The sequence below is a fragment of the Macaca mulatta genome, chromosome 10 (assembly GCF_049350105.2).
Source record: "Macaca mulatta isolate MMU2019108-1 chromosome 10, T2T-MMU8v2.0, whole genome shotgun sequence".
NCBI classification, from domain to species: Eukaryota; Metazoa; Chordata; class Mammalia; order Primates; family Cercopithecidae; genus Macaca; species Macaca mulatta.
In genome coordinates this window covers 19,902,367-19,928,883 of record NC_133415.1, presented here as the reverse complement: position 1 = coordinate 19,928,883, position 26,517 = coordinate 19,902,367, and the positions used below count along the sequence as shown (strand labels likewise).

Here is a 26,517-nt window from a genome sequence, read left to right as displayed (position 1 = left end):
CAAGCTCTGACTCCCTGGTTTACGGCATTCTCCTGTCTCAGCCTCCCGAGTAGCTGGGACTACAGGCGCCCGCCACCTCGCCCGGCTAGTTTTTTGTATTTTTTAGTAGAGACGGGGTTTCACCGTATTAGCCAGGATGGTCTCGATCTCCTGACCTCGTGATCCGCCCGTCTCGGCCTCCCAAAGTGCTGGGATTACAGGCTTGAGCCACCGCGCCCGGCCAGAACTCTTTGTAAAAAGACTTTTGTGCTTCAAGATTTGTCCAGACTATCAACTCTAAAACCTTAGTTTGCATTTTCTTTCTCTCTCTCTTCTTTTTATTTTTCTTTTTTTTTTTGACAGAGTCTTTCTCTGTTGCCCAAGCTGGAGTGCAGTGGCACAGTCTAAGCTCACTGCAACCTCCGCCTCCGAGGTTCAAGCGACTCTCCTGCCTTAGCCTCCCAAGTAGCTGGAATTACAGGCATGCGCCACTACACCTGGCTAATTTTTGTATTTGTAGTAGAGACGAGGTTTCACCACATTGGCCAGGCTGGTCTCGAACTCCTGACTTCAGATGATCCGCCCGCCTCAGCCTCGCAAAGTGCTGGGATTACAGGCGTGAGCCACTGTGCTCGGCCTCTTTAGTTTGCATTTTCTTTGGTAATCCATGCCTACTGATAGAAAAACTCTTGTTTTTGCCTTGTTTGATCCCATTTTTTTTATCCGTTTGCTAAGAAAATGGATAGTTGACTCAAAGTTCAGGGACTGTGGATTTTGACCTTGACCTAGGGGATGTAGTGATACAAACACACTTTCTTTCTCTGCTTATTTAGAGGCAGGGTGTTGTTCTGTCACCCAGGCTGTAGTGCAGTGGCTTACTGCAGCCTCAACCTCCCAGGCTCAGGTGATCCTCCTGCCTCAGCCTCCCAAGTAGTTGGGACTAGAGCTGTAAGCCACCACACCCAGCTAATTTTGGTATTTTTTGTAGAGACGGGGTCCCACTGTGTTGCCTAGGCTGGTCTCAAACTCCTGGGCTCAAGTGATCTGCCCACCTTAGCCTCTCAAAGTGCTGGGATTACAGGTGTGAGCCACTGTACCCAACCCAAATACACTTTATTTATTTATTTATTTATTTTTGAGACAGGGTCTTGCTCTGTCGCCCAGGCTGGAGTGCAGCTGCAGTGGTGTGATCTCGACTCACTGCAACCTCTGCCTCCCAAGTTCAAGCAGTTCTCGTGTCTCAGCCTCCCAAGTAGCTGGGATCACAGGATCACTTAAACTTTGTCACCTTAACCATTTTTAAGTGTACAGTTCAGTGGCATGTATATCCTCATTGTGCAATCATACTATTCATCTCTAGAACTTTTTCATCTTGCAAAACTGAAACTCTGAACCCATTTCCTCTTTCCTCAGCCCCTGGAAACCACCATTCTACTTTCTGTCTCTATAAACTTGATTATTCTAGAGACCTCATAGGTGTAATCATACAGTATTTGTCCTTTTGCAACTGGCTTATTTCACTTAGCATAATGTATACTTTTTTAAATGACTACCTTTTTTTAAAAAAAAGGACAGGCCAGTTATTTTGTATATACAATTTATTTTTTATTATAATAATTCTTTTTAGAGACAGGGTCTTGCTCTGTCATCCAGGCTAGAGTGCAGTGGTGCGATCATAGGTCATTGTAGCCTCATCCTCCTGGGCTCAAGAGAATATCCTGCCTCAGCCTCCTGAGGAGCTAGGACTACAGGTGCACACCACCATGCCTAGCCTTGTAGAATATTATTGTGGGGTTTTTGTTTCTGTGTTTGTTTGTTTTTTTTTTTTTTTTGGTTAGTGTTTTGAGGTGGAGTTTCACTCTTGTTGCCCAGGCTGGAGTGCAATGGTGCGATCTCGGCTTACCGCAACCTCCACCTCCCGGGTTTAAGTGATTCTCCTGCCTCAGCCTCCCAAGTAGCTGGGATTACAGGCATGTGCCACCACGCCTGGCTAATTTTGTATTTTTAGTAGAGACAGGGTTTCTCCATGTTGGTCAGGCTGGTCTCAAACTCCTGAGAACTCAGGTGATCTGCCTACCTTGGCCTCCCAAAGTGCTGAGATTACAGGTGTGAGCCACCACACCCGGCCCAATGTTTTATGTTCTTGATTTATCTCATTGTTTCCTTTTGATATCATTTAATTTTCCTTTAATCTACGTGGTTTCTATAATCATTACATCTAAGGACTTGTTTAGATTGAAATTAAGCATTTAGGCAAGACTACTTCATAGGTAGGAATATGCAATAAAATCAGTTTTAATTTCCAGAATGGCTTTCTGAAATGTCCTTGTCTTCTGTGAGATTAGGAATAGCTTCTTCATCTAGATTTCCATAGACTGGAAGAACCATCTTTTTGCCTTTTATGTTGGCCCAGAATAGCTCTATAGTTCAGCCATCATTAATTTGTATGCCCAATGTATGTTGGCTGCTCCTAACTGAGGTAATTCCTGCTTTGGGGGAGCTCACAGTCTGTTGGAGTAAGGATTCACTGTTTTACCTTTCATCTCAGTAAATTTCCATTTTCTTCCTACCATGCTTCAGCTGCTGCACAGGTTCTGGAACCTCTGGCAGTCTCAGATTGAGGAGAAAAAGGAAAGAGAGCAGCTGCCCTTACTGCATGCTGCCTGGGACCACTACAGGTAGGGACTCTGGCTTCATCCCTGGCTCTCAGGGACTTTGTGCCTCTGACTTACTGTTTTCCTGGGGTAATCGCTTGCCCTTCTATGCATGAGTGTGGCAGATTCAGAAGGGCCTGCTGGGGTGGAGGTCCTGCTATAAACCGTTTGTTCCTGAATTTGGGATTTTGGCTGATCAGATGGGAGATAGAATAAGCATATGTGCATCAGTTCTTGGCCACCATAGTTTGGAGTATGTGCCTGGTCGCTCACTGCCTTGGTCCTACAGGCATCAATATGTTCCCAAGTTAGAATTCATGCATTACTAGTGTTAAAGAGAAGGGTCAGGGACATTTGTGACTCGGTCTTAAAGTGTGCAGGGAATGTTGTGAATATTTTAGAGCTAGTCGTTCAGTTAAAATAAATAACACTACATTTCTGTGAGGAAAACTCAGAATGTATAGGGTGGAAAGTATAAAGGGAAAAATAAAAGTTGCCTGGTCCCCTCCCTACAAGGAAGAGTAAGATCTTACTCCGCAGAGCAGGGAAGTACGAACTCTCTTGCTGCCAGAAATGTCGAACATGCCCTCCCTTTCTTTGCTCTCCCCTTTCCCTCCCTGCACAGTATAATCAACTTCTTTTGCATAGTTTAGGTCCAATTTTGAAGCATTTTTTAATGAGTTAGTGAGAATTCCAATAATTAACTGACTCATTTAGAGTTCTCAAGACACATTATTCCAAACCCTGGTTTACAAAACCTAGTGTGAGAGGCAACATGTCATGGACCCCCAGGCTTCGGCCATGAAACCAGGAAGTTCAGGCTATCTAGGGGACTTCATACATATTTCCTAAACTCCAGAGCTACTGTGCTTTTGGTGGTCTAATTAGGTTTTACAGGAAAGTTGTCAACATTTTAGGCAATCCACAGTCCAGAATCAGAGGTTGACAGATTTTACATTAGATACCAGGTTCTTACTGCCCTCTCTCCTAGAATGAAACTAATAAGCCCATGGGGTGCCTTTAACTCACAGGAAGTAACTGTACCCCGATTTACCCGCCTTAAAACAAAGTTTTAAAAACTCGACGTTCTTCCTTTTGTTTCAGGATAGCACTGCTGTGCAAGTGTATCAAATTGTGGCTACAGTATACTCAGAAGAGGCGGTACAAGCAGGTATGGAGTACTTTTTAGCAGATTGCTCTCCTGCCTTACATTCTTGGACCCATTTGCTTTGGAAAGATTCTTGGAAAAGACCTATGCCAAGAGGTCTTGTCGTTCTTCTTTGGAAGACAGGGTGTTGAAAAAGCTCAAAGACATTTCTTCCAGTTTCCACCTCTGATATCAGAAAGTCTTCATAACTTCCATTTCTCATCTGCTATGAAAATGTAAGTTCTCTCTGAAAGTACTGAGCTCTTATCAGCCATTCACACCTTTACTCAAATTCATTTAGCCTCTGAGTTAGCCAGCCCATCACCCAGTGGGACCTGCAAGAGATACACGGAGAGGTGCAGAGCGTAAGTGCTGCATCCCAGTACTAAACAGTGTGAGACATATGTCCCCCGGAGGTGGAGGATGTGAGGTCAGGACCACAAATAAGTAAAGGCAGATTGAGAAAGATAGATTCATTCAATTTAAGAAACACTTACTGAGCAACTGTTGTGCCTCAGACACTGCACTAAGCACTGAGGATACAACCGTGATATAAAGTCAACAAAATTCCTGCTCTCCCAGGGCTCATACTTTAGCACCAGGGTGACAAATAAGTGTGACCTTACAAGCCCATTCTGCCAATTGGGAGTACCTTCTGGAATGTTGAACTGAGAAGGATTTCAAGGCCATGTTGACACTCACTGGGAAAGGGTTCAGTTGATGGTGTCTGCCATTGTGAGAAGTGCCCCCTTTTTGGTCATCTCTGGAGTGTAACAGAGGAAGACACAAACCAAACTCCTCCCTGTTATTTTCATGCTGCCCACCCTACCCATACCTCCATCTTCTGCTGGAGTCTAAGAGGCGAATCTTTAAATTCACCTGTTAGCTAGTTCCCTATAGTTTGGGGATAGAATCCAAATTTTTAGCAAGGCCTACAAGCTCCTTTGGGAGCCGGTCCCTGTCTGTTTCTCTCCCCTTTCCTGTTACCACTCTGTTCCTTCACAACTGCACTCTGACCAGTTAAACTGCCAGTGGTTCCCTAAAGGCCCTCTGTGCTCTCCTGCTTATCTCTCCTGCTTCTCTTGGTACCTCCAGTTCTCAATTTCACACTCCTTTCCAGCTCAGATGTCACCTCCTCCCCCAGGCCAGTCCACCTCCACCCCTACCCCTGAGGCATGGCTTTATCAGAATATTCATCTTGTGGTTGTTCACTGGCTTCTCTTTCCTCACAGGCAGTGAAGTCCTTTAGAGTACAGCCTGTCCCTTTTTCCTCCTTAGCCCGACACCGTGCTTGGCATGGGGTATGTGCTAATATTTGGATGAATGAATGCACAGACCAACAAATGAACCGCCGTTGATTTCTTCAGAGCTTTTTTCCAAGGATGGTATCAATTGGTAGAGCTTGGATGCTATAGGGCATGGCCTCTTTTTGCGTCACTCTTGCCTTCCACACTTAGGAAATGCAAGAGTCACTGCATTCTTTGACATGCCTTTGGATTATGTTACTGGCTTTGAAAAGTTCAAGTAATGCAAGTTCACCAGAATGTAGGAAAGCCTTTCAGAAAAAGACTGAGTGTCAGAGTTGAAAGGTTGTATTTATTTATTTATTTATTTATTTATTTATTTTTATTTTTTTTTTTTTTGAGACAGAGTCTCGCTTAGTCGCCCAGGCTGGAGTGCAATGGCGCGATCTCGGCTCACTGCAAGCTCCGCCTCCCGGGTTCACGCCATTCTCCTGCCTCAGCCTCCCCAGTAGCTGGGACTACAGGCGCCCGCCGCCTCGCCCGGCTAATTTTTTGCATTTTTAGTAGAGACGGGGTTTCACCGTGTTAGCCAGGATGGTCTCGATCTCCTGACCTCGTGATCCGCCTGCCTCGGCCTCCCAAAGTGCTGGGATTACAGGCGTGAGCCACCGCGCCCGGCCGAAAGGTTGTATTTATTCAAGGTGGAAAGCTGAGGGTCTCTTTTATTTCCTTCCTGGAAAACGAGCACTCCCCTTGACACAGGGGCCCAACACTGGCAGCCAGTCTGGGGTCAGCATTTTCATCTCTCACACTGATCTAGCATGGCCTGCTTTTAAAGGTGTAGCAGGTCTGAAAAATAGAAAGAGCACTGCTTCGTCATTCCTAAACCTTCAGCTGACAATTTGAATATCACCTCTCGGTATAGGTATCCCAGGAGCACGTCAGTTCTTTCTATTCTTAGACAAGATAAAAATATTATTTTTTGTGGGTTTCTTCCTTTTTAAAAAGTGACATAGAGTCAGCCCTCTGTATCTGTGGGTTCCACATCCATGGATTCAACCAACCATGGAAAAAAATATGCAGAGAAAAAAAGAATGGTTGTGTCTGTACTCAACATATACAGACCTTTTTTTCTTGTCAGTAGTCCCTAAACAATATATAAACAATAGAATATAACAACTGTTTACATAGCATTTACATCGTGTTAGGTATTATGAGTAATCGAGATATATACAGGAGGATCGCCTAGGTTATATGCAGATGCCACATCAATTTGTTGTTGTTGTTGTTGTTAGTTTTTTGTTTTGTTTTGTTTTTGAGACAGGTCTCACTTTGTCACCCAGGCTGGAGTACAGTGGCATGATCTTGGCCCACTGCAGCTTCACTCTCCCCAGGTTCAAGCGATTCTCCTGCCTCAGCCTCCCAAGTAGCTGGGACTACAGGTGCAAGCCACTATGCCCAGCTAATTTTTTTATTTTTTTGTAGAGGTGGGGTGTCGCCATGTTACCCAGGCTGGTCTCAAACTCCTGAGCTCTGCCTGCCTCGGTCTCCCAAAGTGCTGGGAGTACAGACGTGAGCCACTGCACCTGGCCTGCTCTACCATTTTATGTAAGAGACTTGAGTATCCATGGATTTTGGTATCTGAGAGGGACCCTGTAACCAGTCCCCCACGAATACCAAAGGATGGTGCTCTGCAGAATGGCGAATTGTTTGCTAACTGTTGAAGCTGGGTGATGGGGCATAGGTATTCATTATACTGTCGGCTTCTACTTTTGCTTACATTTGAAAATGCCCATAAAAAAAAAAAAGAAAAGAAAAGCAATGTGTAGGTATTATAGAAAATTTAGGAAGTATAAAAAGACATAAAGAAGAAAAAATGAAACCATTCATGACATTTAATGGGTAAACCTGGTATTCCTCTGTGGGGGTAGGAGTGTATGTACCCATCTATTCACATACATATACATATGCATACTGATCCAGTTATCTATTGCTGTGTAAAAAATCACCCCAAATTCAGTGGTATAAGACAACAACCATTCTATTATGCTTTATGGATTCTCAAAGATTGAGACAGAACACTATGGGAATGGTTGGTTTCTGCTCCAAAATCAGCCTCAGCTGAAAAGATTCTAACAGCAAGGGGTTAGAATCATCTAGAAGTTTCTTCACACGTCTAGATCCTGGACTAGAATGACTCAAAGACTGGGCTCAATTGGGAATGTTAGCCAAAGAACCTGTATATGACCTCTTTGTGAGGCTTGGGCTTTCTTGCAGCATGGCGGCCTTGGGGTAGTCAGCCATCAGGGCTTCAAAATGAGTGTTCCAGGAACAAGTCAGAAGCTCTGTGGCTCTTTATATAGCCTCAGAACTCACATACTGTCACTTTTACCATGCCCTATTGGTCAGAGCAGTCACTATCCCAGCCAGATGCAAGGGGAGGGAACAGAGATCACTTCTCAGTGAAGGAAGATCAAAGAATTTGCAGCCATGTTTTTAAAACCTCTACACATGTTGGCCGGGTACGGTGGCTCACACCTGTAATCCCAGCACTTTGGGAGGCCAAGGCAGGCGGATCGTGAGGTCAAGATATCAGGACCATCCTGGCCAACATGTTGAAACCCCGTCTCTACTAAAAAGTACAAAAAATAGCTGGGTGTGGTGGCACGTGCCTTGTAGTCCCAGGTACTTGGGAGGCTGAGGCAGGAGAATCACTTGAACCCGGGAGGCAGAGGTTGCAGTGAGCTGAGATTGTGCCACTGCACTCCAGCCTGGCAACAGAGTGAGACTGTCTCAAAAAAAAAAAACAAAAAAACAAAAAAACCTCTACACATGCATATATGCTTTTTCCCCCAAAGTTTTGGATCATGGAGGCATATACAGTATATTCTTACGTCCATTGTCTGTCTTACCTACTGATGTATCAGTAAAATAGTAGACTTTTATAATTACATAAATATGTATGACAAACACTATAAACAAAATGAAAAGATAAATATTATGGAGTGGGGAAATATTTAGATTTATAACACATGACAAAGGACTAATAAATTGTTTAGGTTTGAAAACCCCATACATATCAGTGAGTCGAATGCTAACAGACAGTGAAACAGGTAATGGGTATGAACACCTAAGTCATGGGGAAGAGAGAGAGAGAGAGAGAGAGTGTGTGTGTGTGTGTGTGTATGTATTTGTAAAAATGCTTAACCAATGTTTAAGTGAAAATTTTTTCACCTCTTTCATTTTTCTTCTAGCATATTGGCAAAGATAATAATTTTCATCTTTTTCTCATTTTTATTATATAGGAAGCAGTCCTCCCACAAGAGTGTGACCCTGAAAGGTCATACTTAAAAAAAAAAAAAAAGTTAAGTGCAGTGGTCATTCTTTGTTTTGCTTCAGCGGCTACAGGCCAGAGCGGATGGTCATTTCCAGCAGAGAGCCCTGCCTGCTGCCTTCCACACATGGAAGAGACTCTGGCGATGGCGCCAGCAGGACAATGTCCTCAATGCAAGAGCAACACGTTTCCACAGGTACAGCGCTCAGCTCCTGTCTGCACTGGGGCAGGTGTCTCAAATCTAACTCTGCCAATCACGCAGCCCATTTGCTGTGCTTTTCGGCTTCCCGGACCACCCCAGGCCCGAGTACTTCCTGGATTTTCAATAATGTGGGCTCATTGATTTCATCTAGCAGGAAAAGACAAGACAGTATTTCCCCTGGGAAATCTTTTGTCCATCTTTATTGCAAGGGCTTTCAAAACAGCCTGTTTCATCATAAGCCACTGAGAGCTCCATTAAAGCAGCCCATTAGCTTTCTGGATCAGAGCATGGTAGGACCTTGCATCACCTTGGCAGACATTCTTGAGTGTCATTTCCCCGAAACACTTCATTCCTGTTCTGCTAGACCTGGCTTTTTGAAGTCTTGAAATTATAGTCATCAACAAAACTACAAAGGTTGGGCCGGGCGCGTTGGCTCACGCCTGTAATCCCAGCACTTCAGAAGGCCAGGGCAGGCCAATCACAAGGTCAGGAGTTCAAGACCAGCCTGGCCAACATGGTGAAACCCCATCTCTACTAAAGATAGAAAAATTAGCCCGGAGTGGTGGCAAATGCCTGTAATCTCAGCTACTTAGGAGGCTGAGGCAGGAGAATTGCTTGAACCCGGAAGGCAGAGGTTGCAGTGAGTCGAGATTGCGCCATTGCACTCTAGCCCAGGTAAGAAAACGTCTCAAAAAAAAAAAAAAATTCTAGCCCAGGCAAGAAAACGTCTAAAAAAAAAAAAAAAATTAGAAAGCTCAAGGAGCAGAGCTACATCCTTTTAGTTCCCACAAGGGGCAAACTTGCCCACAGCAGGTTCTTAGTATGTGGTGGGACATAATGAAGAAATTATTATTTATTTGTTTATTTATTTTTGAGATGGAGTCTCGTCCTTTCACCCAGGCTGGTGTGCAATGGCATGATCTCAACTCACGGCAAATTTCACATCCTGGGTTCAACCAATTCTCCTGCCTCAGCCTCCCAAGTAGCTGTGATTACAGGTGTGTGCCACCATGCCCAGCTAATTTTTTGTATCTTTAGTAGAAACGGGGTTTCACCATGTTGGCCAGGCTGGTCTCGAACTCCTGACCTTGTGATCCGCCCACCTTGGCCTCCCAAAGTGCTGGGATTACTGGCATGAGCCACCACGTCCGGTCTGTAATGAAGAAATTATTACTAACTGTATGTCTGCCACTGTGTTGGGCATTGTGTGATGGAAGACAGAAAACAAATACATAAACTCATTCTGCCCATGGCATCATTATCTTCATTAATAATTTCCTTTTCACAGCCATCCTGAGAGAGCATGTTCAAAATGATAAGTGGTAGCACAGCTAGTAAGTGGCGCAGCCAGGGTTTAAATTCAAATCTCCAGTTCCAAAGTCCAGGTGCTTTCTTCTTGATCAAGAGGAAGAGCTTTTTGATGACTTTGTAGAAGGGTGAAATTTTTGTGAGGAGGTAAGATTGACATACAAGAAACAACTGAGAACCAGTTCAAGAGAATAGATACATGCGTCCCCAGTCATGTCAGCCACAAGTTCCTCCAGCGCTCAGAGCTAGTGCCGAGGGAGGCTGAGCATGGCAGTGTCTGGGAGAGGCTTCCTGTGAGTGAGAGGGTGAGGATGGTGGCTGGAGTGGGCAAGATGGGGAGGCCCAGACTGAAGGGATTGGGCTGACCCTACAGATAGCTATCCAACAGATATTTGAGCAGATGCATGGAACTAGTAAAGTGACAGTTTTGGAAATTACCTTAAGTTCAGTGTACTTTATCTTAGGACAGAGGGGTGAGATGGAGGGGCATGCATTGGGAGACGTTGCAGTCATCTTAAATCTGGAGAATTTCAGGCCAGGTGCGGTGGCTTATGCCTGTAATCGCAGCGCTTTGGGAGGCCGAGGTGGGTGGATCATTGGAGGTCAGGAGTTTCAGACCAGCCTGGCCAACATGGTGAAACCCTGTCTCTACTAAAAATATAAAAATTAGCAGGGCGTGGTGGCGCATGCTTGTAATCCCAGCTACTCTGGAGGCTGAGGCTCGAGAATTGCTTTGACACAGGAGGCAGAGGTTACAGTGAGTTGAGATGGCACCACTGCACTCCAGCCTTGGATGACAGAATGAGACTTCATCTCGAAATAAATAAATAAATAAATTTGTCTGTCTGTCTGTCTGTCTGTCTCTATCCATCTGGAGGGTTTTGAATGCTAGTTTGAGATTAGCCAAAACTCTGGGTTCCTTAGCATGAAGTCCAGGGAGATGGTTTTAGGTGGTGGCCACGGGGAATAGAGGCTGATGAAAGGCAACTCTTGTCTCTTCCAGCTTCTGCAGACAGAGCAACTTTGCCTTTACCTAGGTCCTATATTGTGGGCTGGTATAAGATTCCTTCAAAAAATGGCTTCAGGCTGGACGTGGTGGCTCACACCTGTAATCCCAGTAGTTTGGGAAGCTGAGGCAGGCAAATCACCTGAGGTTAGAAGTTCGAGACCAGTCTGACCAACATGGCAAAACCCCATCTCTACTAAAAATACAAAAATTGGCCAGACTTGGTGGCACACATCCCAGCTACTCGGGAGGCTGAGGCAGGAGACTCGCTTGAACCTAGGAGATGGAGGTTGCAGTGAACCAAGATCGCACCACGGCACTCCAGCCTGGGCAACAGAGCAAGATTCCATCTCAAAAAAAAAAATGGCTTCAGTACTTAAAACACACACACACAGTACCCCTTTGTTTTTTTTACTAACAAGTAGCCATGCTTGGTTCTCTTCTTTTTTTGTATTTTGTATGCTGTGAGAACCAAAAATTAAAAGTACCTTCAAAATAGCCAAGAGGAGCTTTTAAGGGATGTTTGCTAGGGAGCAGTTTTGGGTGGTTTTAGAGCTATCACTCTGGAGAAAAAGGGTGGAGGGTGACGTGGAGACAGGGTATAGCCAGGAGGCTTGCAGAATGGGGTAGGCCGGATCTGGATTTTTACCTGTTTTGGCTTGGTTGGACCTTTTTACGAAACTTGGTTTTTCAGATTCCTGTTTTCCTTGTTCATGAGCAGAGTGACTGGGAGTCTGGCTTAGAAGCTGGGCAAGCCTGAGTTCCGACCTGTGCTTTGTTACTTGCCAGCTCTGTGACCCTGGACAAGCCAGTCTGTCTCTGAGCTTCAGTGTCCTCGAACGTAACATTGAGATGATGTGGCCATAGTCTCTATCTCATATGGTTGTCATGAAAATGAAATGGGATAATACACGTAAAATACAAGCCAAGGGCCTGGCACAAAAATATGAACTATCCCCCTGGCCCCTGGAGTTGGTTTAATTTGTGACTCTCATGGTAAGTACGTGTTCAGAGGATTGGTTTGGAGTTTAGCAAATTAAAGTTCCAAATAAATATGTATCTTTGATATTCTTAGGGTATTTTTTAATGTTTTCGGAACATAGGCAGATTTTATGATGGAATCTCATGACTTATGGCTAAAAATAATTTTTATTTATAAAATTTATATGTAAATTTAAAAACTATATATTTTAAAGCTATATAAAACTTATAATCCTCCAGTGAAAGGTACTGAGAATGAGACAAAACTGGTTTGTCTTTTATTTTGAGATAAAATGTATATACAGTGAAAAGCACAGATTTTAAATAAAATTTGATGAGTTTTCATAATTTTTTTATTTTTTTATTTTTAGTTTCTCACTCTGTCGCCCAGGCTGGAGTGCAGTGGTGCGTAATCCTCCTGCCTCAGCCTCCCAAAATCCTGGGAATATAGGCGTGAGCTATCATGCCTGGCCCACTGATGTATTTTTTTTTTTTTTTTTTTTTGAGGCAGAGTCTCGCTCTGTCACCCAGGCTGGAGTACAGCGGTGTGATCTCGGCTCACTGCAAGCTCCACCTTCCGGGTTCACGCCATTCTCCAGCCTCAGCCTCCCGAGTAGCTGGGACTATAGGCGCCCACCACCACGCCTGGGCTAATTTTTTGTATTTTTTTTTTTTTTAGTAGAGACGGAGTTTCACCGTGTTAGCCAGGATGGTCTCAATCTCCTGACCTCGTGATCCGCCCGCCTTGGCCTCCGAAAGAGATGGGATTACAGGCATGAGCCACCATGCCTGGCCGAGTTTCCATAATTTATACACCTATATAATCAATACTCCAGTCAAGATATAGAACATTTGTGTTACCCCAGAAAGTTCTTTCACATCCCTCCAGTCAGTCTCTACCCTGCATAGGTAACCAGTGTTCTGATTTCAGTCATCATCTGTTGGTTTTGCATGTTTTTTTCTGTTTTGTTTTGTTTTGTGTTCAGATGGAGTATCGTTCTTGTTGCCCAGGCTGGAGTGCAATGGCGCGATCTCAGCTCGCTGCAACCTCTGCCTCCCAGGTTCAAGCGGTTCTTGTGCCCCAGCCTCTTGAGTAGCTGGGACTACAGGCGCCCGCCACCACGCCTGGCTAATTTTTAGTAGAGACGGGGTTTCACCATGTTGGCCAGGCTAGTGTTGAACTCCTGACCTCAGGTAATCCACCCTCTTTGGCCTCCCAGGGTGCTGGGATTACAGACATGAGCCACCATGCCCGGCTAATTTTTTGTATTTTTAGTAGACGCAGGGTTTCACCGTATTAGCCAGGATGGTCTCAGCCTTTCAAAGTGCTGGGATTACAGAAGTGAGCCACCACCCCCAACCAGTGGCACTTTTTGTCATATATTTTATGTCTAATGATTGATTGTAGAGACGAGGTCTCACTATGTTGCCCAGGCTGGTTTTGAACTCCTGAGTTCAAGCAGTCCTCCTGCCTCAGCCTCCTGAAGTGTTAGGATTACAGGCATGAGCCACCATGCACACAGCCTACAATGTTACTATTTTTGCTTTAAATAATCAGTAGTCTTTTTATAAATCGAGAAGGAAAAAATGCAGCCTTTTACATTTACCCATATATTTTCCCTTTCCAGTGTTCCTTGTGTCTTCCTGTACATTTGAATGTTCATCTGTATCATTTCCCTTCAGCCTAAAGATGATCTTTTAGTGTTTTTATACTAAGGTCAACTGGGGTCGAACGATCTCAGCTTCTGTGTCTGGTCTCTCAAGTCTGGCTGGGCCAGAGCTCCATCCTACAACCCTGTCCAGCTTCTCCTGTCTCCGTTCTCCTCTTGGCCCTGCACAGTCACTCTCTGCTAGGCCTCCAGGAGTCTGCGTGTGTGGCCCTCATCTGAGGACCTGGGACAACCTCAGTAGAATTTTGGGTACTTCCCTCTGTTCAGCTGTCTCCTTTCTAGTACCCTGCCCCCACATTCCAGCCCCTCTGGCAGTCATTAACTCCAGTCTTTGCCTCCTCAGCTCACTGAGGCTGAGGGAGGCTCTGCTTAGCCTCCCTTCCTCTCACTGTTTAGAAGGTGCCCCCAGGCAGAAAGTCTGGGTGGCCTCGGGGCTCACCTCGCCTGTGTCCTGTCTTTTCAGCATCAAAATCTACACTTACTGTCCAGCGCCTGAAGACAATTGCCACGTATGTTTTGCCTAGTTTTGTCATATATGGCCAGAGGGTAGGTCCAAGACCAGTGACTGTGTTCTGCCTGGAAGTGGAATCTTTGCTTTAAGTGATGTGTCTTGTGTGTTAAATATCAGGGGAGCGAGATCCCGCAGTGCTGAACACGGATCCGATGGCTCCACCAGCATGGCGCCCCTAGTGGCTGTTGATCAGTTGTCCCAGCACTGCTGTTGCAGGATTTGATGTTGTTAATGGTGATCTGGTAGGCCTAGGCAGAGATGACAAAACAGTGGTTCCCAAACCTTTCTTTCTTTCTTTTTTTTTTTTTTTTTTTTTTTTTTTGAGACAGAGTCTCGCTCTGTCGCCCAGGCTGGAGTGCAGTGGCCGGATCTTAGCTCACTGCAAGCTCCGCCTCCCAGGTTTACGCCATTCTCCTGCCTCAGCCTCCCGAGTAGCTGGGACTACAGGCGCCCGCCACCTCGCCTGGCTAGTTTTTTGTATATTTTAGTAGAGATGGGGTTTCACCGTGTTAGCCAGGATGGTCTCGATCTCCTGACCTCGTGATCCGCCTGTCTCGGCCTCCCAAAGTGCCGGGATTAGAGGCTTGAGCTACCGCGCCTGGCTGTTCCCAAACATTTCTACTTTCCTAATTCACCTGGAACGCTTATTTAAAATACAATTTCCTGGGATCCCCCTCAGACTTGCTCAGTCAGCCTTAGGGGTCTGCCCCTTGTTTTTCAACAGGTCCCCGAAGGATTGGCCAGTGTGCACTGGAAAGGGCTCCACGAACAATCCTTTATCAGTGTTGTTAAGTCAGTATAGAATTAATGAACACCTGGGTCTCAGGGTCGGACTCTTTTTCGTACGGGGTGAAGGCTTAGCTGATACCAGAAATAACTTGGAAAATGTTGGCCTTTTTAAAAGTTTGTGGTTTTTTGGCTATCTGCTTTCCTTCCCTTTCTCTTTGTGTTGCTTTCTCCCTCATCTAAGCTTATTCACCTCTCTTCTTTTTTTCAGAGACAGGGTCTCACTCTGTTGCCCAGGCTGGAGTGGAGTGGCATGATCATAGTTCACCACAGCCTCAAACTCTTGGGCTCAGGCGATCCTCCCACCTCAGCCTCCCAGGTAGTTGGGACTACAGGCACACACTATCACACCCAGCAATTTTTAAATTTTTTTGTAGAGATGGAGTCTTGCTATGTTGCCCAGGCTGGTCTTGGCCTCCAGCGATCCTCCTGCCTTGGCCTCCCAAAGTATTAGGATTACAGACATGGGCCACTGTGCCCAGCCACTTAACTCACCTCTTATACCATAGCATGGTATAAAAGGAAAAATCCAATTATTTGGAACTTCTAGTTCTGTTTGGGTTAATTTTTGGTTTTGTTAAGTGCTTTACATTCTTCCTTGTTTTTTAGGGAGACATTAGAGAAGCAAGTATTTTCTATCTGGAGGCAGAAGACGTTTCAGCATCAAGAAAACCGCCTGGCAGAGAGAATGGTAAGTGGCTGCCCCTGAGGAGATGTGTGGATGGGCAGGATCTGATTCAAGCCATTGCACTCATGGCCTCCCCTCCTCAGGAAGTTGCTCGGACCTCACTGGAGGGCTCCTGCCTGTGACTCTTGAGGCAGGGCAGGCTCTGGGGCATCTGTCCTTTCTCAGTGGAGCCTACAGACAGCTTCTGGGCTGTACCACATTCTGACGTCCATTCCTTTTGCCTTAGTCATTATTTGTGGCCTGTAAATTCTTTCCTGGCTTCTGTGCCTCTCTCCTACTTATTCTGTTCTCTCCTTTCTGTCCTGCCTCAGGCCATCCTCCACGCAGAGCGACAGCTTCTGCATAGGTCTTGGTTCACGTGGCACCAGCAGGCAGCAGCACGTCACCAGGAGCAGGAGTGGCAAACAGTGGCCTGTGCTCACCACCGCCATGGGCGGCTCAAGAAAGCTTTCTGCCTCTGGAGGGAAAGTGCCCAAGGGCTCCGAGCAGAGTGAGTGGCCAGTTCTGCCTTAAAAGCCTTTCTGTCCCAGGCCAGCTTTGATTGTACTAGCAGCACCGTCAGCTCCAAGTGCCTGTCTGGAGGATTGCTTTACCCCAGACTCTGGTTGTAAGTTCTGGAAGTTCAACCTAAAAGAGTCTAACTAAAACTAGTTAGACTAGTTAAACTAAAACTAGGTTGGCCGGGCACAGTGGCTCACGCCTGTAATCCCAGCACTTCAGGAGGCTGAGGTGGGCAGATCACCAGAGGTCAGGAGTTCAAGACCCGCCTGACCAACGTGGAAAAACCCTGTCTCTACTAAAAATACAAAATTAGCCAGGCGTGGTGCTCCATGCCTGTAGTCCCAGCTACTCGGGAAGCTGAGGTAGGAGAATCGCTTGAACCTGGGAGGTGGAGGTTATGATGAGCCAAGATCGCACCATTGTACTCTAGCCTGGGCAACAAGAGTGAAACTCCGTCTCAAAAAAAAAAAAAAGGATTGTAACAGCAGGACCTTGGGGTACCTCATGGAACTCACAGCCTCAGGAATTTGGCTGGGCATAGAAGTTCTCAGTGGATTGGGGAGGTCCTGCTCATTGGCCACATCCTGCTTACACTTGGGGCCCATTCGAAGTGACCATAGCCAGGTTAGGAGGCCGAGGCAGGTGGATCACTTGAGCTAATGAGTTCAAGACCAGCCTGGCCAACATGGCAAAACCCCATCTCTACTAAAAATACAAAAATTAGCCAGGCGTGGTGGCACAAGCCTGGAATCCCAGTTACTCAGGAGAGTGAAGCATGAAAATTGCATGAACCCAGCAGACGAAGGTGGCAGTGAACCGAGATGGCACCGCTACACTCCAGCCTGGGCAACAGAGCGAGACTCTGCCTCAAACAAACAAAAGTGGCCATAGCAGGGAATACACTGATGGGCCCATGCTGTGACAGCTGACTGCTGCAGATAAGGGATAGGGACCAGCAGCTGTGGCCAGTGGGTGGGCTGTGGCAGTTTTTAACCACACCATGTAGTTAGAGAGAGGAGGGTAGGTAGCCCATGTGTCCGCTGCAGAGGCTGTCCTGCTTTGGGGCCTTTCAGTATCCACTGTGTGTTCTGAGGATCTCACTCCCTGTCAAACTCTGACCATGTTTAACCACTTTCTCGGTCGGGGGCTTCACACCTGCACATGTGAGCTTCAGTGGCACTTGAAGCCCTGGGAAGTAGGCCAACATGTGATCATAGGTGCTTTCTTCTGAGAGTGCAAGTTCTTTGGCAGCTCTTCAGAGAGGGTCTCTGCTCCCCCCAAAACTTAACCAGGTAGGGCCATGGACTGTGAGGGGGAGCCCGTAGAGGGTGCCCTTGCTGGGTGGGGGCTGCAGTACTGAGCTCTGCCATCTCCCCACAGGAGGACGGGCAGGGTGCGGGCAGCAGAATTCCACGTGGCCCAGCTCCTGCGCCGGGCCTGGAGCCAGTGGAGGGAGGTAAGGCTTTGTGGCGAGTGCCACCCGTGTATGACTTTTGGACAGGTGGGCTGTGTGTCAGCGGGACTCAGGCGACGTATGGACCACACCACCTGCCTCTGAGCCGAAGGAAGAGAGTAGGCAGCACATAAAGTGTTAACTCAGTTTTATGAGATGATTGGCTGAAAATTTTGTGTTCTTTCAGATACTAGGCTGTTCTTATTTGAACTTACTGCATCTAAAATGCCTGATCTAACCATTTACAGGAGTCCTAGTGAGTGTAAAAAACGTTTAAACTCACAATTGAGCATTTACTGCAAATCAAGCACTTGCCTCATCCAGTCATCACAGAACCCCTACGAAGCGCATATTTATCGATGGGGCCAGAGAGGTGAAGTCATTTACACTCACACAGATGACGTATAAAATGGAGGCAAAGCAGGAAGCCACCCCCACCTCAGACCCCAGCCCACGGTGGCCACTGTCTCCTCTGTCTGCAGTGCCTGGCCGTGCGGGGGGCGGAGCGGCGGAAGCTGACGCGAGCAGATCGGCACCAGCAGCAGAGAGCGCGGCTCAGGGCGCTGCAGGCGTGGGTGGTAGGAGCTGCTGCTTCCCTCCTCATCTCCGTGCTGTGGGGCCCGGGGAGGTTTCTGGAGACTTTGTTTCCCTTCTTTGTTCTTCCTGTCCCTCCCAGAACAGAGTAATGTGACACACCTCAAACCAAGCAAGTGCCCCAGACAGCGGGCCTTAGGCCACAGGGTTCTTTGATTCTTGCTTGGCCAAGTGGAACCAGGTGCTGTCGGAGGGTACCAGCCTTGTAGTGAGAGCAGCTCCTGGCCCTGGAGGCCCATGGTTTGACTTAGCAGGTGAGGGCCTGTGAGACACTTTCTCCCTGTCGTCTGGGAGGGTCTGCTGGCCCTGGGACCAGGGGCTGTAGGCCTCTCCCTGCCGTTTTTGAGTGCTCTGGGCATGGCAGCCTTGTGGTAGATGCACCTCCGAGACCTGCCTAAACAGGGAGAAGTGTGGGCCCAAGGGCAGCCTCAGTCTTCCTTGTCCCCTACAGACTTACCAGGGCAGGGTACGGAGCATCCTCCAGGAGGTGGCAGCCAGGGAGAGCCAGCACAACAGGCAGCTGCTGCGGTGAGTCTCCCGGGCGCCTCCCAGGCTCTGACTGGGGAACGAGGAACGCACTCCAAACCCCAGCCTTTTAGGGAGTCCTGCCGAGGGCCAGGTGGGGGATGATCCCAGGTTCCTAGTAGCTAATACTAGGGTGGCACTCGCCACAAAATATGGTCTTGGCTTTTCCACTTCACTCACGGGTTCGCCTTCATTTGTCTTAAGCCCCTGCTGTGTGCGGGGCGGGACCTTGGAAAGCACCTGTCACCTGCATGCCTTAAAGGCCACTTGTTTCCTCCCTACTTCACACTGCAAGATGCAGCTTTGCAAGGCACCTCGTCGTCTCTTCCACTCCAGAGGCTGCAGCGGCTCCCTTTCCTGTCAGTTTCCAGGCAGTGCCCTTCCAGCTTGCTCTGCAGGCCTGTCACTGACTCTCCAGAGTCACCTCTGGGCCCTGTCAGACCATCTGCACCGCTCACCCCTGTGGAGGGCGCTTCTGCAGCTTCTACCACTCTTTCTAAGCCAAACTCTAACCTCCCTCCTTCCCAGCAGTCCTCCCACATGCCCTTCTTTCATTTCCTGCCTTTGTATTTGTTCAGCACATGATATTCCTGGTGGCCTGTGGGCAGTGGGTCTCATGGACTTTCAACGCCTCCATCCTTAGCTGGGCACAGTGGCTCATGCCTGTAATCCCGGCACTTTAGGAGGCTGTTTGAGACCAGGAGTTCCAGACCAGCCTGGGCAACACAGCGAGACCTTGTCTCTACTGAATGTAAAAAGATTAGCTAGGCATGGTCATGTATGCCTGTGGTTCAGTGACTTGGGAGGCTTAGGTGGGAGGGTCACTTGAGCCCTGAAGGTCAAGGCCGCAGTGAGCCGTGATCATGCCACTGCACTCCAGTCTGGGCGATGGAGTGAGACCCTGCCTCTAAAAAGTAAATAAAATAAATGCCTCCATCCCTCATACGGGGTCCCATAGAGCGCCCATCCCGCTCTTGAGACAGGGCGGAATAAGCGAGAACTCCCTGAGCTAACTCAGCAGCAGGCTGCGGCACAGGCAGCCTTCCGGGTTCCGTCTCCCCACACTGCTCTCATCACAGTGTGAGTCACCTGTGTTGCCACTGTCTGGTTATGCCCTGTTATTCTCGTAGCACCTGGAGTTGGGTCTCCAGCAGTGCTGGGTCCCTCATGCATTCTTGGTGCCCAGTCCAGAGCAGCTGCTCAGTAGCCATTTGTTGGACATAGACGTGCACGTAAACATGGGTGTTGGTGAAACAGACATTCTCAGGTGTAGAGTCCCTGACTCGGGAGTAGGGGAAGAAGTAGGAATGATTCACAGAAGCCTCCCTTCTCTCTCCATCCTGGTGTCATCTGCCCTCCCCGCACCCATGCACCTGCAGAGGGGCATTGCGTCGCTGGAAAGAGAACACCATGGCCCGAGTGGATGAAGCCAAAAAAACCTTTCAAGCAAGTGCTCATTACAGAAGGACCATATGTTTCAAGGTGAGGTATAAGGAGGCAAGCTGGTCACCCAGGAGAGTTGGGGACTGTGTTCTGGTGAGGGCGTGGGATGTAGGGGGTGGTGCCAGAGATTTGAACTGAATAAGGAACCTAGAAATGGGTAACTTTCCTCCAGCACACACACAAACACCCATGTGGGCACATGTTTAGTTTTTTACTGAATTACAAACTAATATGCATTAAAATAGAAACATAACACATCATAAGTGAACTAGTTCTTATCAGAACCAGGATTTTCTTTTCTTTTTTTTTTTCTTTTGAGACAGAGTCTCACTCTGTCACCCAGGCTAGAGTGCAGTGGTGTCATCTCAGCTCACTGCAACCTCCAATCCCCCAGGTTCAAGAGATTTCTCCTGCCTCAGCCTCCCGAGTAGCTGGGACTACAGGCGTGTGCCACCATGCCCGCCTAATTTTTGTGTTTTTAATAGAGGTGGGGTTTCACCATGTTGGCTAGGCTGGTCTTGAACTGCTGACCTCAGGTGATCCACCTGCCTCAGCCTCCCAAAGCGCTGGGATTACAGGCACTTTGAATCCAGGAGGTGCAGTGAGCCAAGATTGCACCACTGCACTCCAGCCTGGACAACAGAGCAAGATTGTCTCAAAAAAAAAAAAAGAAGAAGAAAAACTCCGGAGCTAGCCTGTGCCTCCCTTCCCCCGGAAGAGGATCACAGGAGTCTTTGCTTGGCTCCAGAGCTTGAAGAGGAGGCCTTTTTGGTGGGAATGGAGTTCATGACGCTTGCGGAGCAGGCACCAGGCATCCCCAAGGCAAGTGTTTTGTGATTGTGATTTTATAGGCATCACTCATACAGAAGAATGTATACAATGTATGTGTGTTCCATTTACTAAACAGTAATAGAGGCCGGGCGCCTGTAATTACACGCCTGTAATCCCAGCACTTGAGGAGACTGAGTCGAGTGGATTACTTGGGGTCAGGAGTTTGAGACCAACCTGGCCAACATGGAGAAACCCTGTCTCTACTAAAAATACAGAAATTAGCCGCGCGTGGTGGCGCATGCCTGTAATCCCAGCTACTCGGAAGGCTGAGGCAAGGCTGAGGCAGGAGAATCGCTAGAACCTGGGAGGCGGAGGTTGCAGTGAACCAAGATCACGTCACTGCACTCCAGCCCAGGTGACAGAGTGAGACTATGTCTCAAAAAGAAATTATATAAATAAATAAAATAGAATGAAGACCCATGTATGTAATGACTTCACTACTTGATGGCAGGGTATGATATGAAAATCCTGGTAGAAGAGTCCCAGCAGCCGAGATGCTGGGCTTCCTGTGAGGGGCTGGGGCCCCGTCCTATTGCTCAGCGGTCTGCATGCATGGCAGTTACTTCCTGGAGCGTGTGTGAGAAGCAAATGGCAACAGCTTGGCCTTGCCTCTCCAGGAGCCACCATCACAGACCTGGGGTGGCCCCAGAAGCCAGGAGGCGTAGTGACTTGCTGTGCTCCTTGCCTGCCCATAGGTCCTGGTCCAGTGGCGGGAAGCTGTGTCAGTGCAGATATATTACCGACAGCAGGAGGACTCTGCCATCTGGGAGGCCCGGAAGGTGCTGGACAGGGGTAAGTGGGGCCCCCAGAAGCAAGTCGTGTTGAGGAATGTGATGACACCACTGTTGTGGAGGTCCCTGTGGCCCCCATAAGTCTGTCTCCTCCTCATACATGCCAGTTGCCAGTGGTTGCCATGACAAAGTACCACAGACTGGGAGTCTTCAAACAACACAAAATTACTCTCTCAGTTCTGGAGGCTGGCAGTTAGAGATCAAGGTGTGGCAGGGCCGTGCTCCCCTGCAGGCTCTAGTCCTTCCTTGCCTCTCCCAGCTTCTTTCTTGCTTGTCATGGCTCTCCTGGACGTGCAGACCCATTGCTCCAGTCTTTGCCCCATCTTGACATGCCTCTCCCTTCCTGTGTCTGGGTCCCTTAGAAGGACTCTGGTCATATCAGATGAAGGACCCAGCCTACTTGAGTGTGACGCCATCCTTGCCAATTACATCCGCAGCCAGCCTAGTGCCAGATGAAGTCACATTGTGAGGTTCCAGGAAGGGCACGAATACAGCAGGTGTGGAGTGGGTACTGTTCAGTCCAGTATATCTTAGAAATGTATTACCAACTGATTGCCAACCAGTTTATGTTAAAATGAAAGGCTGGCGCTTGAGATCTACAGAGAAATAAAAGAAGCTGGAATGGAGGAGTTTGGGGTGGTTGCAGGGGTTGTTTTGACAGGAAGGTCCTTGCCGCTTGTCAGGTCAGCCTCCACTGTGTTAGCGTCCTGCTTCCTTGTGTAGCTGGGCCCTTGAATGTTTAGGGGCCAGAGACATTCTCATTCGATCTCAGGAAGTCCCACTGCCTGCTGTATATACATTTTTGGAAAGATTGCAGGGCACAGTGGTACACACCTGTAGTCCTAGCTACTCGGGAGCCTGAGATGGGAGGATCACTTGAGCCCAGGAGCTGGAGGCTGCACTGAACTATGATCACACCACTGCACTCCAGCTTGGGTGACAGAATGAGACGCAGTCTCTCTCTTTTTTTGAGACAGTCTCACTCTGTCGCCCAGGCTGGAGTGCAGTGGCACGATCTTGGCTCACTGCAACCTCCACCTCTTGGGGTTCAAGCAATTCTCCTGCCTCAGCCTCCTGAGTAGCTGGGACTACAGGCGTGTGCCACCACACTGGGCTAATTTTTTGTATTCTTAGTAGAGACGGGGTTTCATCGTGTTAGCTGGGATGGTCTCGATCTCGTGACCTCGTGATCCATCCATCTCAGACTCCCAAAGTGCTGGGATTACAGACATGAGCCACCATGCCTGGCCAAGACCCAGTCTCTTTTAAAAAATCTTTGGAAAGAGTCTAGAACAGGAGTCCATGCCCCTGCTTGCAAGTTGCACAGACACACGGCAGAGCCGTGGGGAGCTGTCTCCTAACACAGCCAGCGGTCCCATAGCAGGAGAATCTGACACGCTGAAGGGGACAGCTCATTTTTAGAATAAATGAAAATACAAAAGTGAAAACAATTAGAAATTGTTTAAATTGGCCCATAAAGAAATTGACCAAGTTGTTGAGTTGGTTTACAAGAGTTTGCTCCAGGACAAAACTGCACCAGCTTTGGTTTGGTTCTGACTGTAGCATGTGTTAATGAGCATGTTTCAACAAGTCCTAGCGGCAAAACCCCGGGCTCAGCCATCCCACACGGCTGCATTACTGCACCACGAATGTGCTGCTGGGTCCTGGAACTCAGCTCAGAAACCAGCACCGTGTTTCTAGTTCACTAAGAAAGAAGCTGAGGGCTTAAGCCAGTCCTTGGGCTCTGGAGCTTCTGCGCCTGACCCTTTGGGCACCTGACCGTGCAGCTTCAAGCTCCAGAGGCTTCTGGCCAGTTTGGGTCGGCTGCCTTAAGGGTCAGGTGCCCACTCCTGGCCGTGGTGGGAAGTTACAGGCTACGGGTTTGAGTTTTGCCCGAAGCCGCTGCTCTCTGAAGGACTTTCCTTAGAAGGAGGCAGTGGCAGGTTTGGATTGCCACGTCCATTACAGATGGTGTGAGACATTTGGGAGACTGGGCAGCAAGAGAGTATACATGTAGTAGGTACACAGTAAACACCTGAGGAACAATTGCCTGGCTTATATTAAGGCCTCAGTGTCTCAGGCACACCTTGGCAGGCCAAGGGTGGGGCTGGAGGAGGGACTGGGGGGAGGATGTCACAAGACCCATTATGCAGGGTGCTGAAGAAGCGCAGGCTGGCGGTCATAACCTGGCTCTGCGTGTGGCCTCCAGCAGGGCCCCTCTCTGAGTCTCAGTGTCTTCATCTGTAAAATGGGGATAATAGTGCCTACCTCTTGGGGTTGTTGTGGAGATCAACCGAGATGACAGGTAGAGAGAGAGACACTTAGAACAGAGCCCAGACGTCAGCATGCAGCACTAACATGGGTGCCTCCCGCTTGTGATCTGCCGCCTTCTCTGTCTGCGCCGGTGGGCCTGGAGGGCTCCTCATCTTGGCATCTGTGCCCTGCTCTCAACCCTGTTCTGTTGTCTCAAAAAGAAAGTTCTCTCAGGGCCCAAGAAAGATTCACTCAAGGGAGAATCTTGTGACACAAAAACAAAAGGCAGCATGTGGCTCGTGCCTGCAGAACCCCGGGGGCCAGAAGACGTGGCCTGGCGACCAGCGCACTCCTCCCCAGCCACGGCTCGGGCTGCTCTGACTGCTCTGACTGGGCCTTGGTTTCCACCCTGGCCAAACAGGCTGCCCTCTCCTCCAGCTGCTGCAGCTCAAGTGGGGGCTCCTCCTCCCTCAGACTGAGGCTCTTCCTCCGCGCGCCTAGCACATTTTGCACGTGACTCTTACGGGGGCCCCGGCACCCCTGTGGAGGCTGTGGACAGGCTTGTGGCTCTGGGAGGGCCCTTGGGGAGCACAGTGGTAAACAGATCTGGTTCCAGTCCCTGGGGGGTTCACTGTTGGCAAAGGTGGCCAGAGCTGTCCCTAGAGAGGGGCCATGGTCCACACGTGGTAGTTGCACCGTGTGGGCTGGACACCTGGACTCTATCCCCGCACAGCCATCTCTCCTCTCTGCACCTTCACCATTATGTAGTCACTGGTGGAAATCCCACAAAACAGCAAACTCTGACTTGGATCTAGGCTGTCTGCGGACCTGGTTTCAGCGCTGGCGGGACTGCAGCCGGAGGTCAGCCCAGCAGAGACTGCAGCTGGAGAGGGCAGTCCAACACCACCGCCGACAGCTGCTGCTGGAGGGGCTGGCCCGGTGGAAGATGCACCATCTGGAATGTGTCAGGAAGAGGGTGAGGCCGACAGTGGCAACTCTCCAAGTTCCACCTGCTTGGCAAGGGGTGTCCAGGCCAGGAGACCGTATCTCAGGAAGGGTCTCTGCTGACAGCACTCCATGCAGCCAGTGTGAGTGGTGGGTGGTTTGGGGTCCTGTAGGACAAGGCTGCGGGAGCCTTTCTGGGCATTTGGTGGAGCCTAGCGGGTAGCCAGCCCCAGAATCCAGTGTCTCCCAGAGAAGACAGCTCAGCCTAAAAACCCGGTTCCTGCTGACCCGCGGCTTATCAGTGCTGGCGGACCTACGGAGTGAGTCCTCTAGGTGCCCCCTGCCTCCCCCCTGCCTCTCCCTGCCTATGCAGGAGACCCCTGGCACCATCCAGGACTCCTAGCAATGGGAGGACATTCAGCTGGGCAGAGACTGGGTTAGATCAGGACCCCCCGCAGGCTGTCTAGGCTAGGTCAGGACCCCACTCTGTGCACTTGCTCTCCCCTAGCTCCTGCACAGGCAGAGTACCCAACTGCTGGCACAGAGACTCAACCGGACCTGCTTCCGCCAGTGGAGACAACAGGTGGGAACCCGGGAGATGTGCCCTCCATACTTCCTTCTCTGTCCTCTGGCGTGTGAGGCCTGGGCAATGAGTGACCTTCGGCTTACACCTCTAGTTCAGTATTTTTACTATTGCCCTCCCCAGGGCCACCTCCTTTACCACCTTCCTGTCATTTCCAAGCACATCAGCTTTGTTCCATCTGTAGCCTGCGTAAGACCAGTTACTTCAAGGCCTGGTTTCTCTTTCTACAGTGTTGTATTAAAAAATACATCAGTGGAGGCTGGGCGCGGTGGCTCACGCCTGTAATCCCAGCACTTTGGGAGGCCGAGGCGGGCGGATCACAAGGTCAGGAGATCGAGACCATCCTGGCTAACACGGTGAAACCCTGTTTCTACTAAAAATACAAAAAAATTAGCCAGCCATGGTGGCAGGCGCCTACTCGGGAGGCCGAGGCAGGAGAATGGCGTGAACCTGGGAGGCAGATCTTGCAGTGAGCCAAGATCACACCGCTGTACTCCAGCCTGGACGACAGAGCGAGACTCTACCTCAAAAAAAAAAAAAAAAAAATACATCAGTGGGCCAGGCATGATGGCTTACACCTATAATCCCAGGATTTTGGGAGGCTGAGGCAGGAGGATTACTTGAGCCTAGGAGTTCAAGACCAGCCTGGGCAACATAGTGAGACCCCATCTCTACAAAAACAAAACAGAAAAATTAGCTGGGTGTAGTTAGTGCACACCTGTGGTCCAAGCTACTCGGGAGGCTGATGTGGGAGGATCGCTTGAGCCCAGGAGGTCAAGGTTGCAGTGAGCTGTGATCATGCCACTGCACTCCAGCCTAGATAAGAGTGAGATCCCATCTCAAAATAAATCAACATAATTTTTTAAAAATTAAAATGAAATATGTTTTAAGACTTGCTGGGATCTTGCTAAAAAGCCAAGAGGGATCACGCAGAGCAGCACCCACACGTCCCCAGCTCCCTCTTCCCGTCCTGTTGTGTTCTCACCGTTCCCCAGACCCCAGGCCAGTGTCTCCACACATCCCCCTGCAGGAGCCCTTTGCCACCTTCTTTCCTAAAGGTCCTTCCTCAGGCCACAGATGGAGCGTCT

At 48.8% G+C, this 26,517-nt stretch overlaps 1 protein-coding gene across 33 annotated transcripts in view; it reads left to right on the top strand.

Moving 5' to 3' along the window:
* The window catches only part of SFI1 (SFI1 centrin binding protein), a 115,366-nt gene that overhangs the window by 78,941 nt on the left and 9,908 nt on the right, over nt 1–26,517 (top strand). For 32 of the 33 annotated variants that reach the window (XR_013399246.1, XR_013399239.1, XR_013399240.1 and 29 more), the window contains 12 exons: nt 2,560–2,657; nt 3,738–3,804; nt 8,424–8,554; nt 15,432–15,513; nt 15,822–16,000; nt 17,392–17,467; nt 17,947–18,042; nt 18,510–18,586; nt 19,963–20,065; nt 21,553–21,649; nt 24,717–24,877; nt 25,355–25,429. Coding sequence is in view for 23 of the 33 variants with exons in the window: in XM_028827786.2 (XP_028683619.2) it covers nt 2,560–2,657; nt 3,738–3,804; nt 8,424–8,554; nt 15,432–15,513; nt 15,822–16,000; nt 17,392–17,467; nt 17,947–18,042; nt 18,510–18,586; nt 19,963–20,065; nt 21,553–21,649; nt 24,717–24,877; nt 25,355–25,429 (1,242 nt within the window). In the remaining 10 variants the exon portion in view is untranslated. The remainder of the gene's footprint in view (nt 1–2,559; nt 2,658–3,737; nt 3,805–8,423; nt 8,555–15,431; nt 15,514–15,821; nt 16,001–17,391; nt 17,468–17,946; nt 18,043–18,509; nt 18,587–19,962; nt 20,066–21,552; nt 21,650–24,716; nt 24,878–25,354; nt 25,430–26,517) is intronic. The other variant, XM_077949920.1, reaches the window with a different exon arrangement.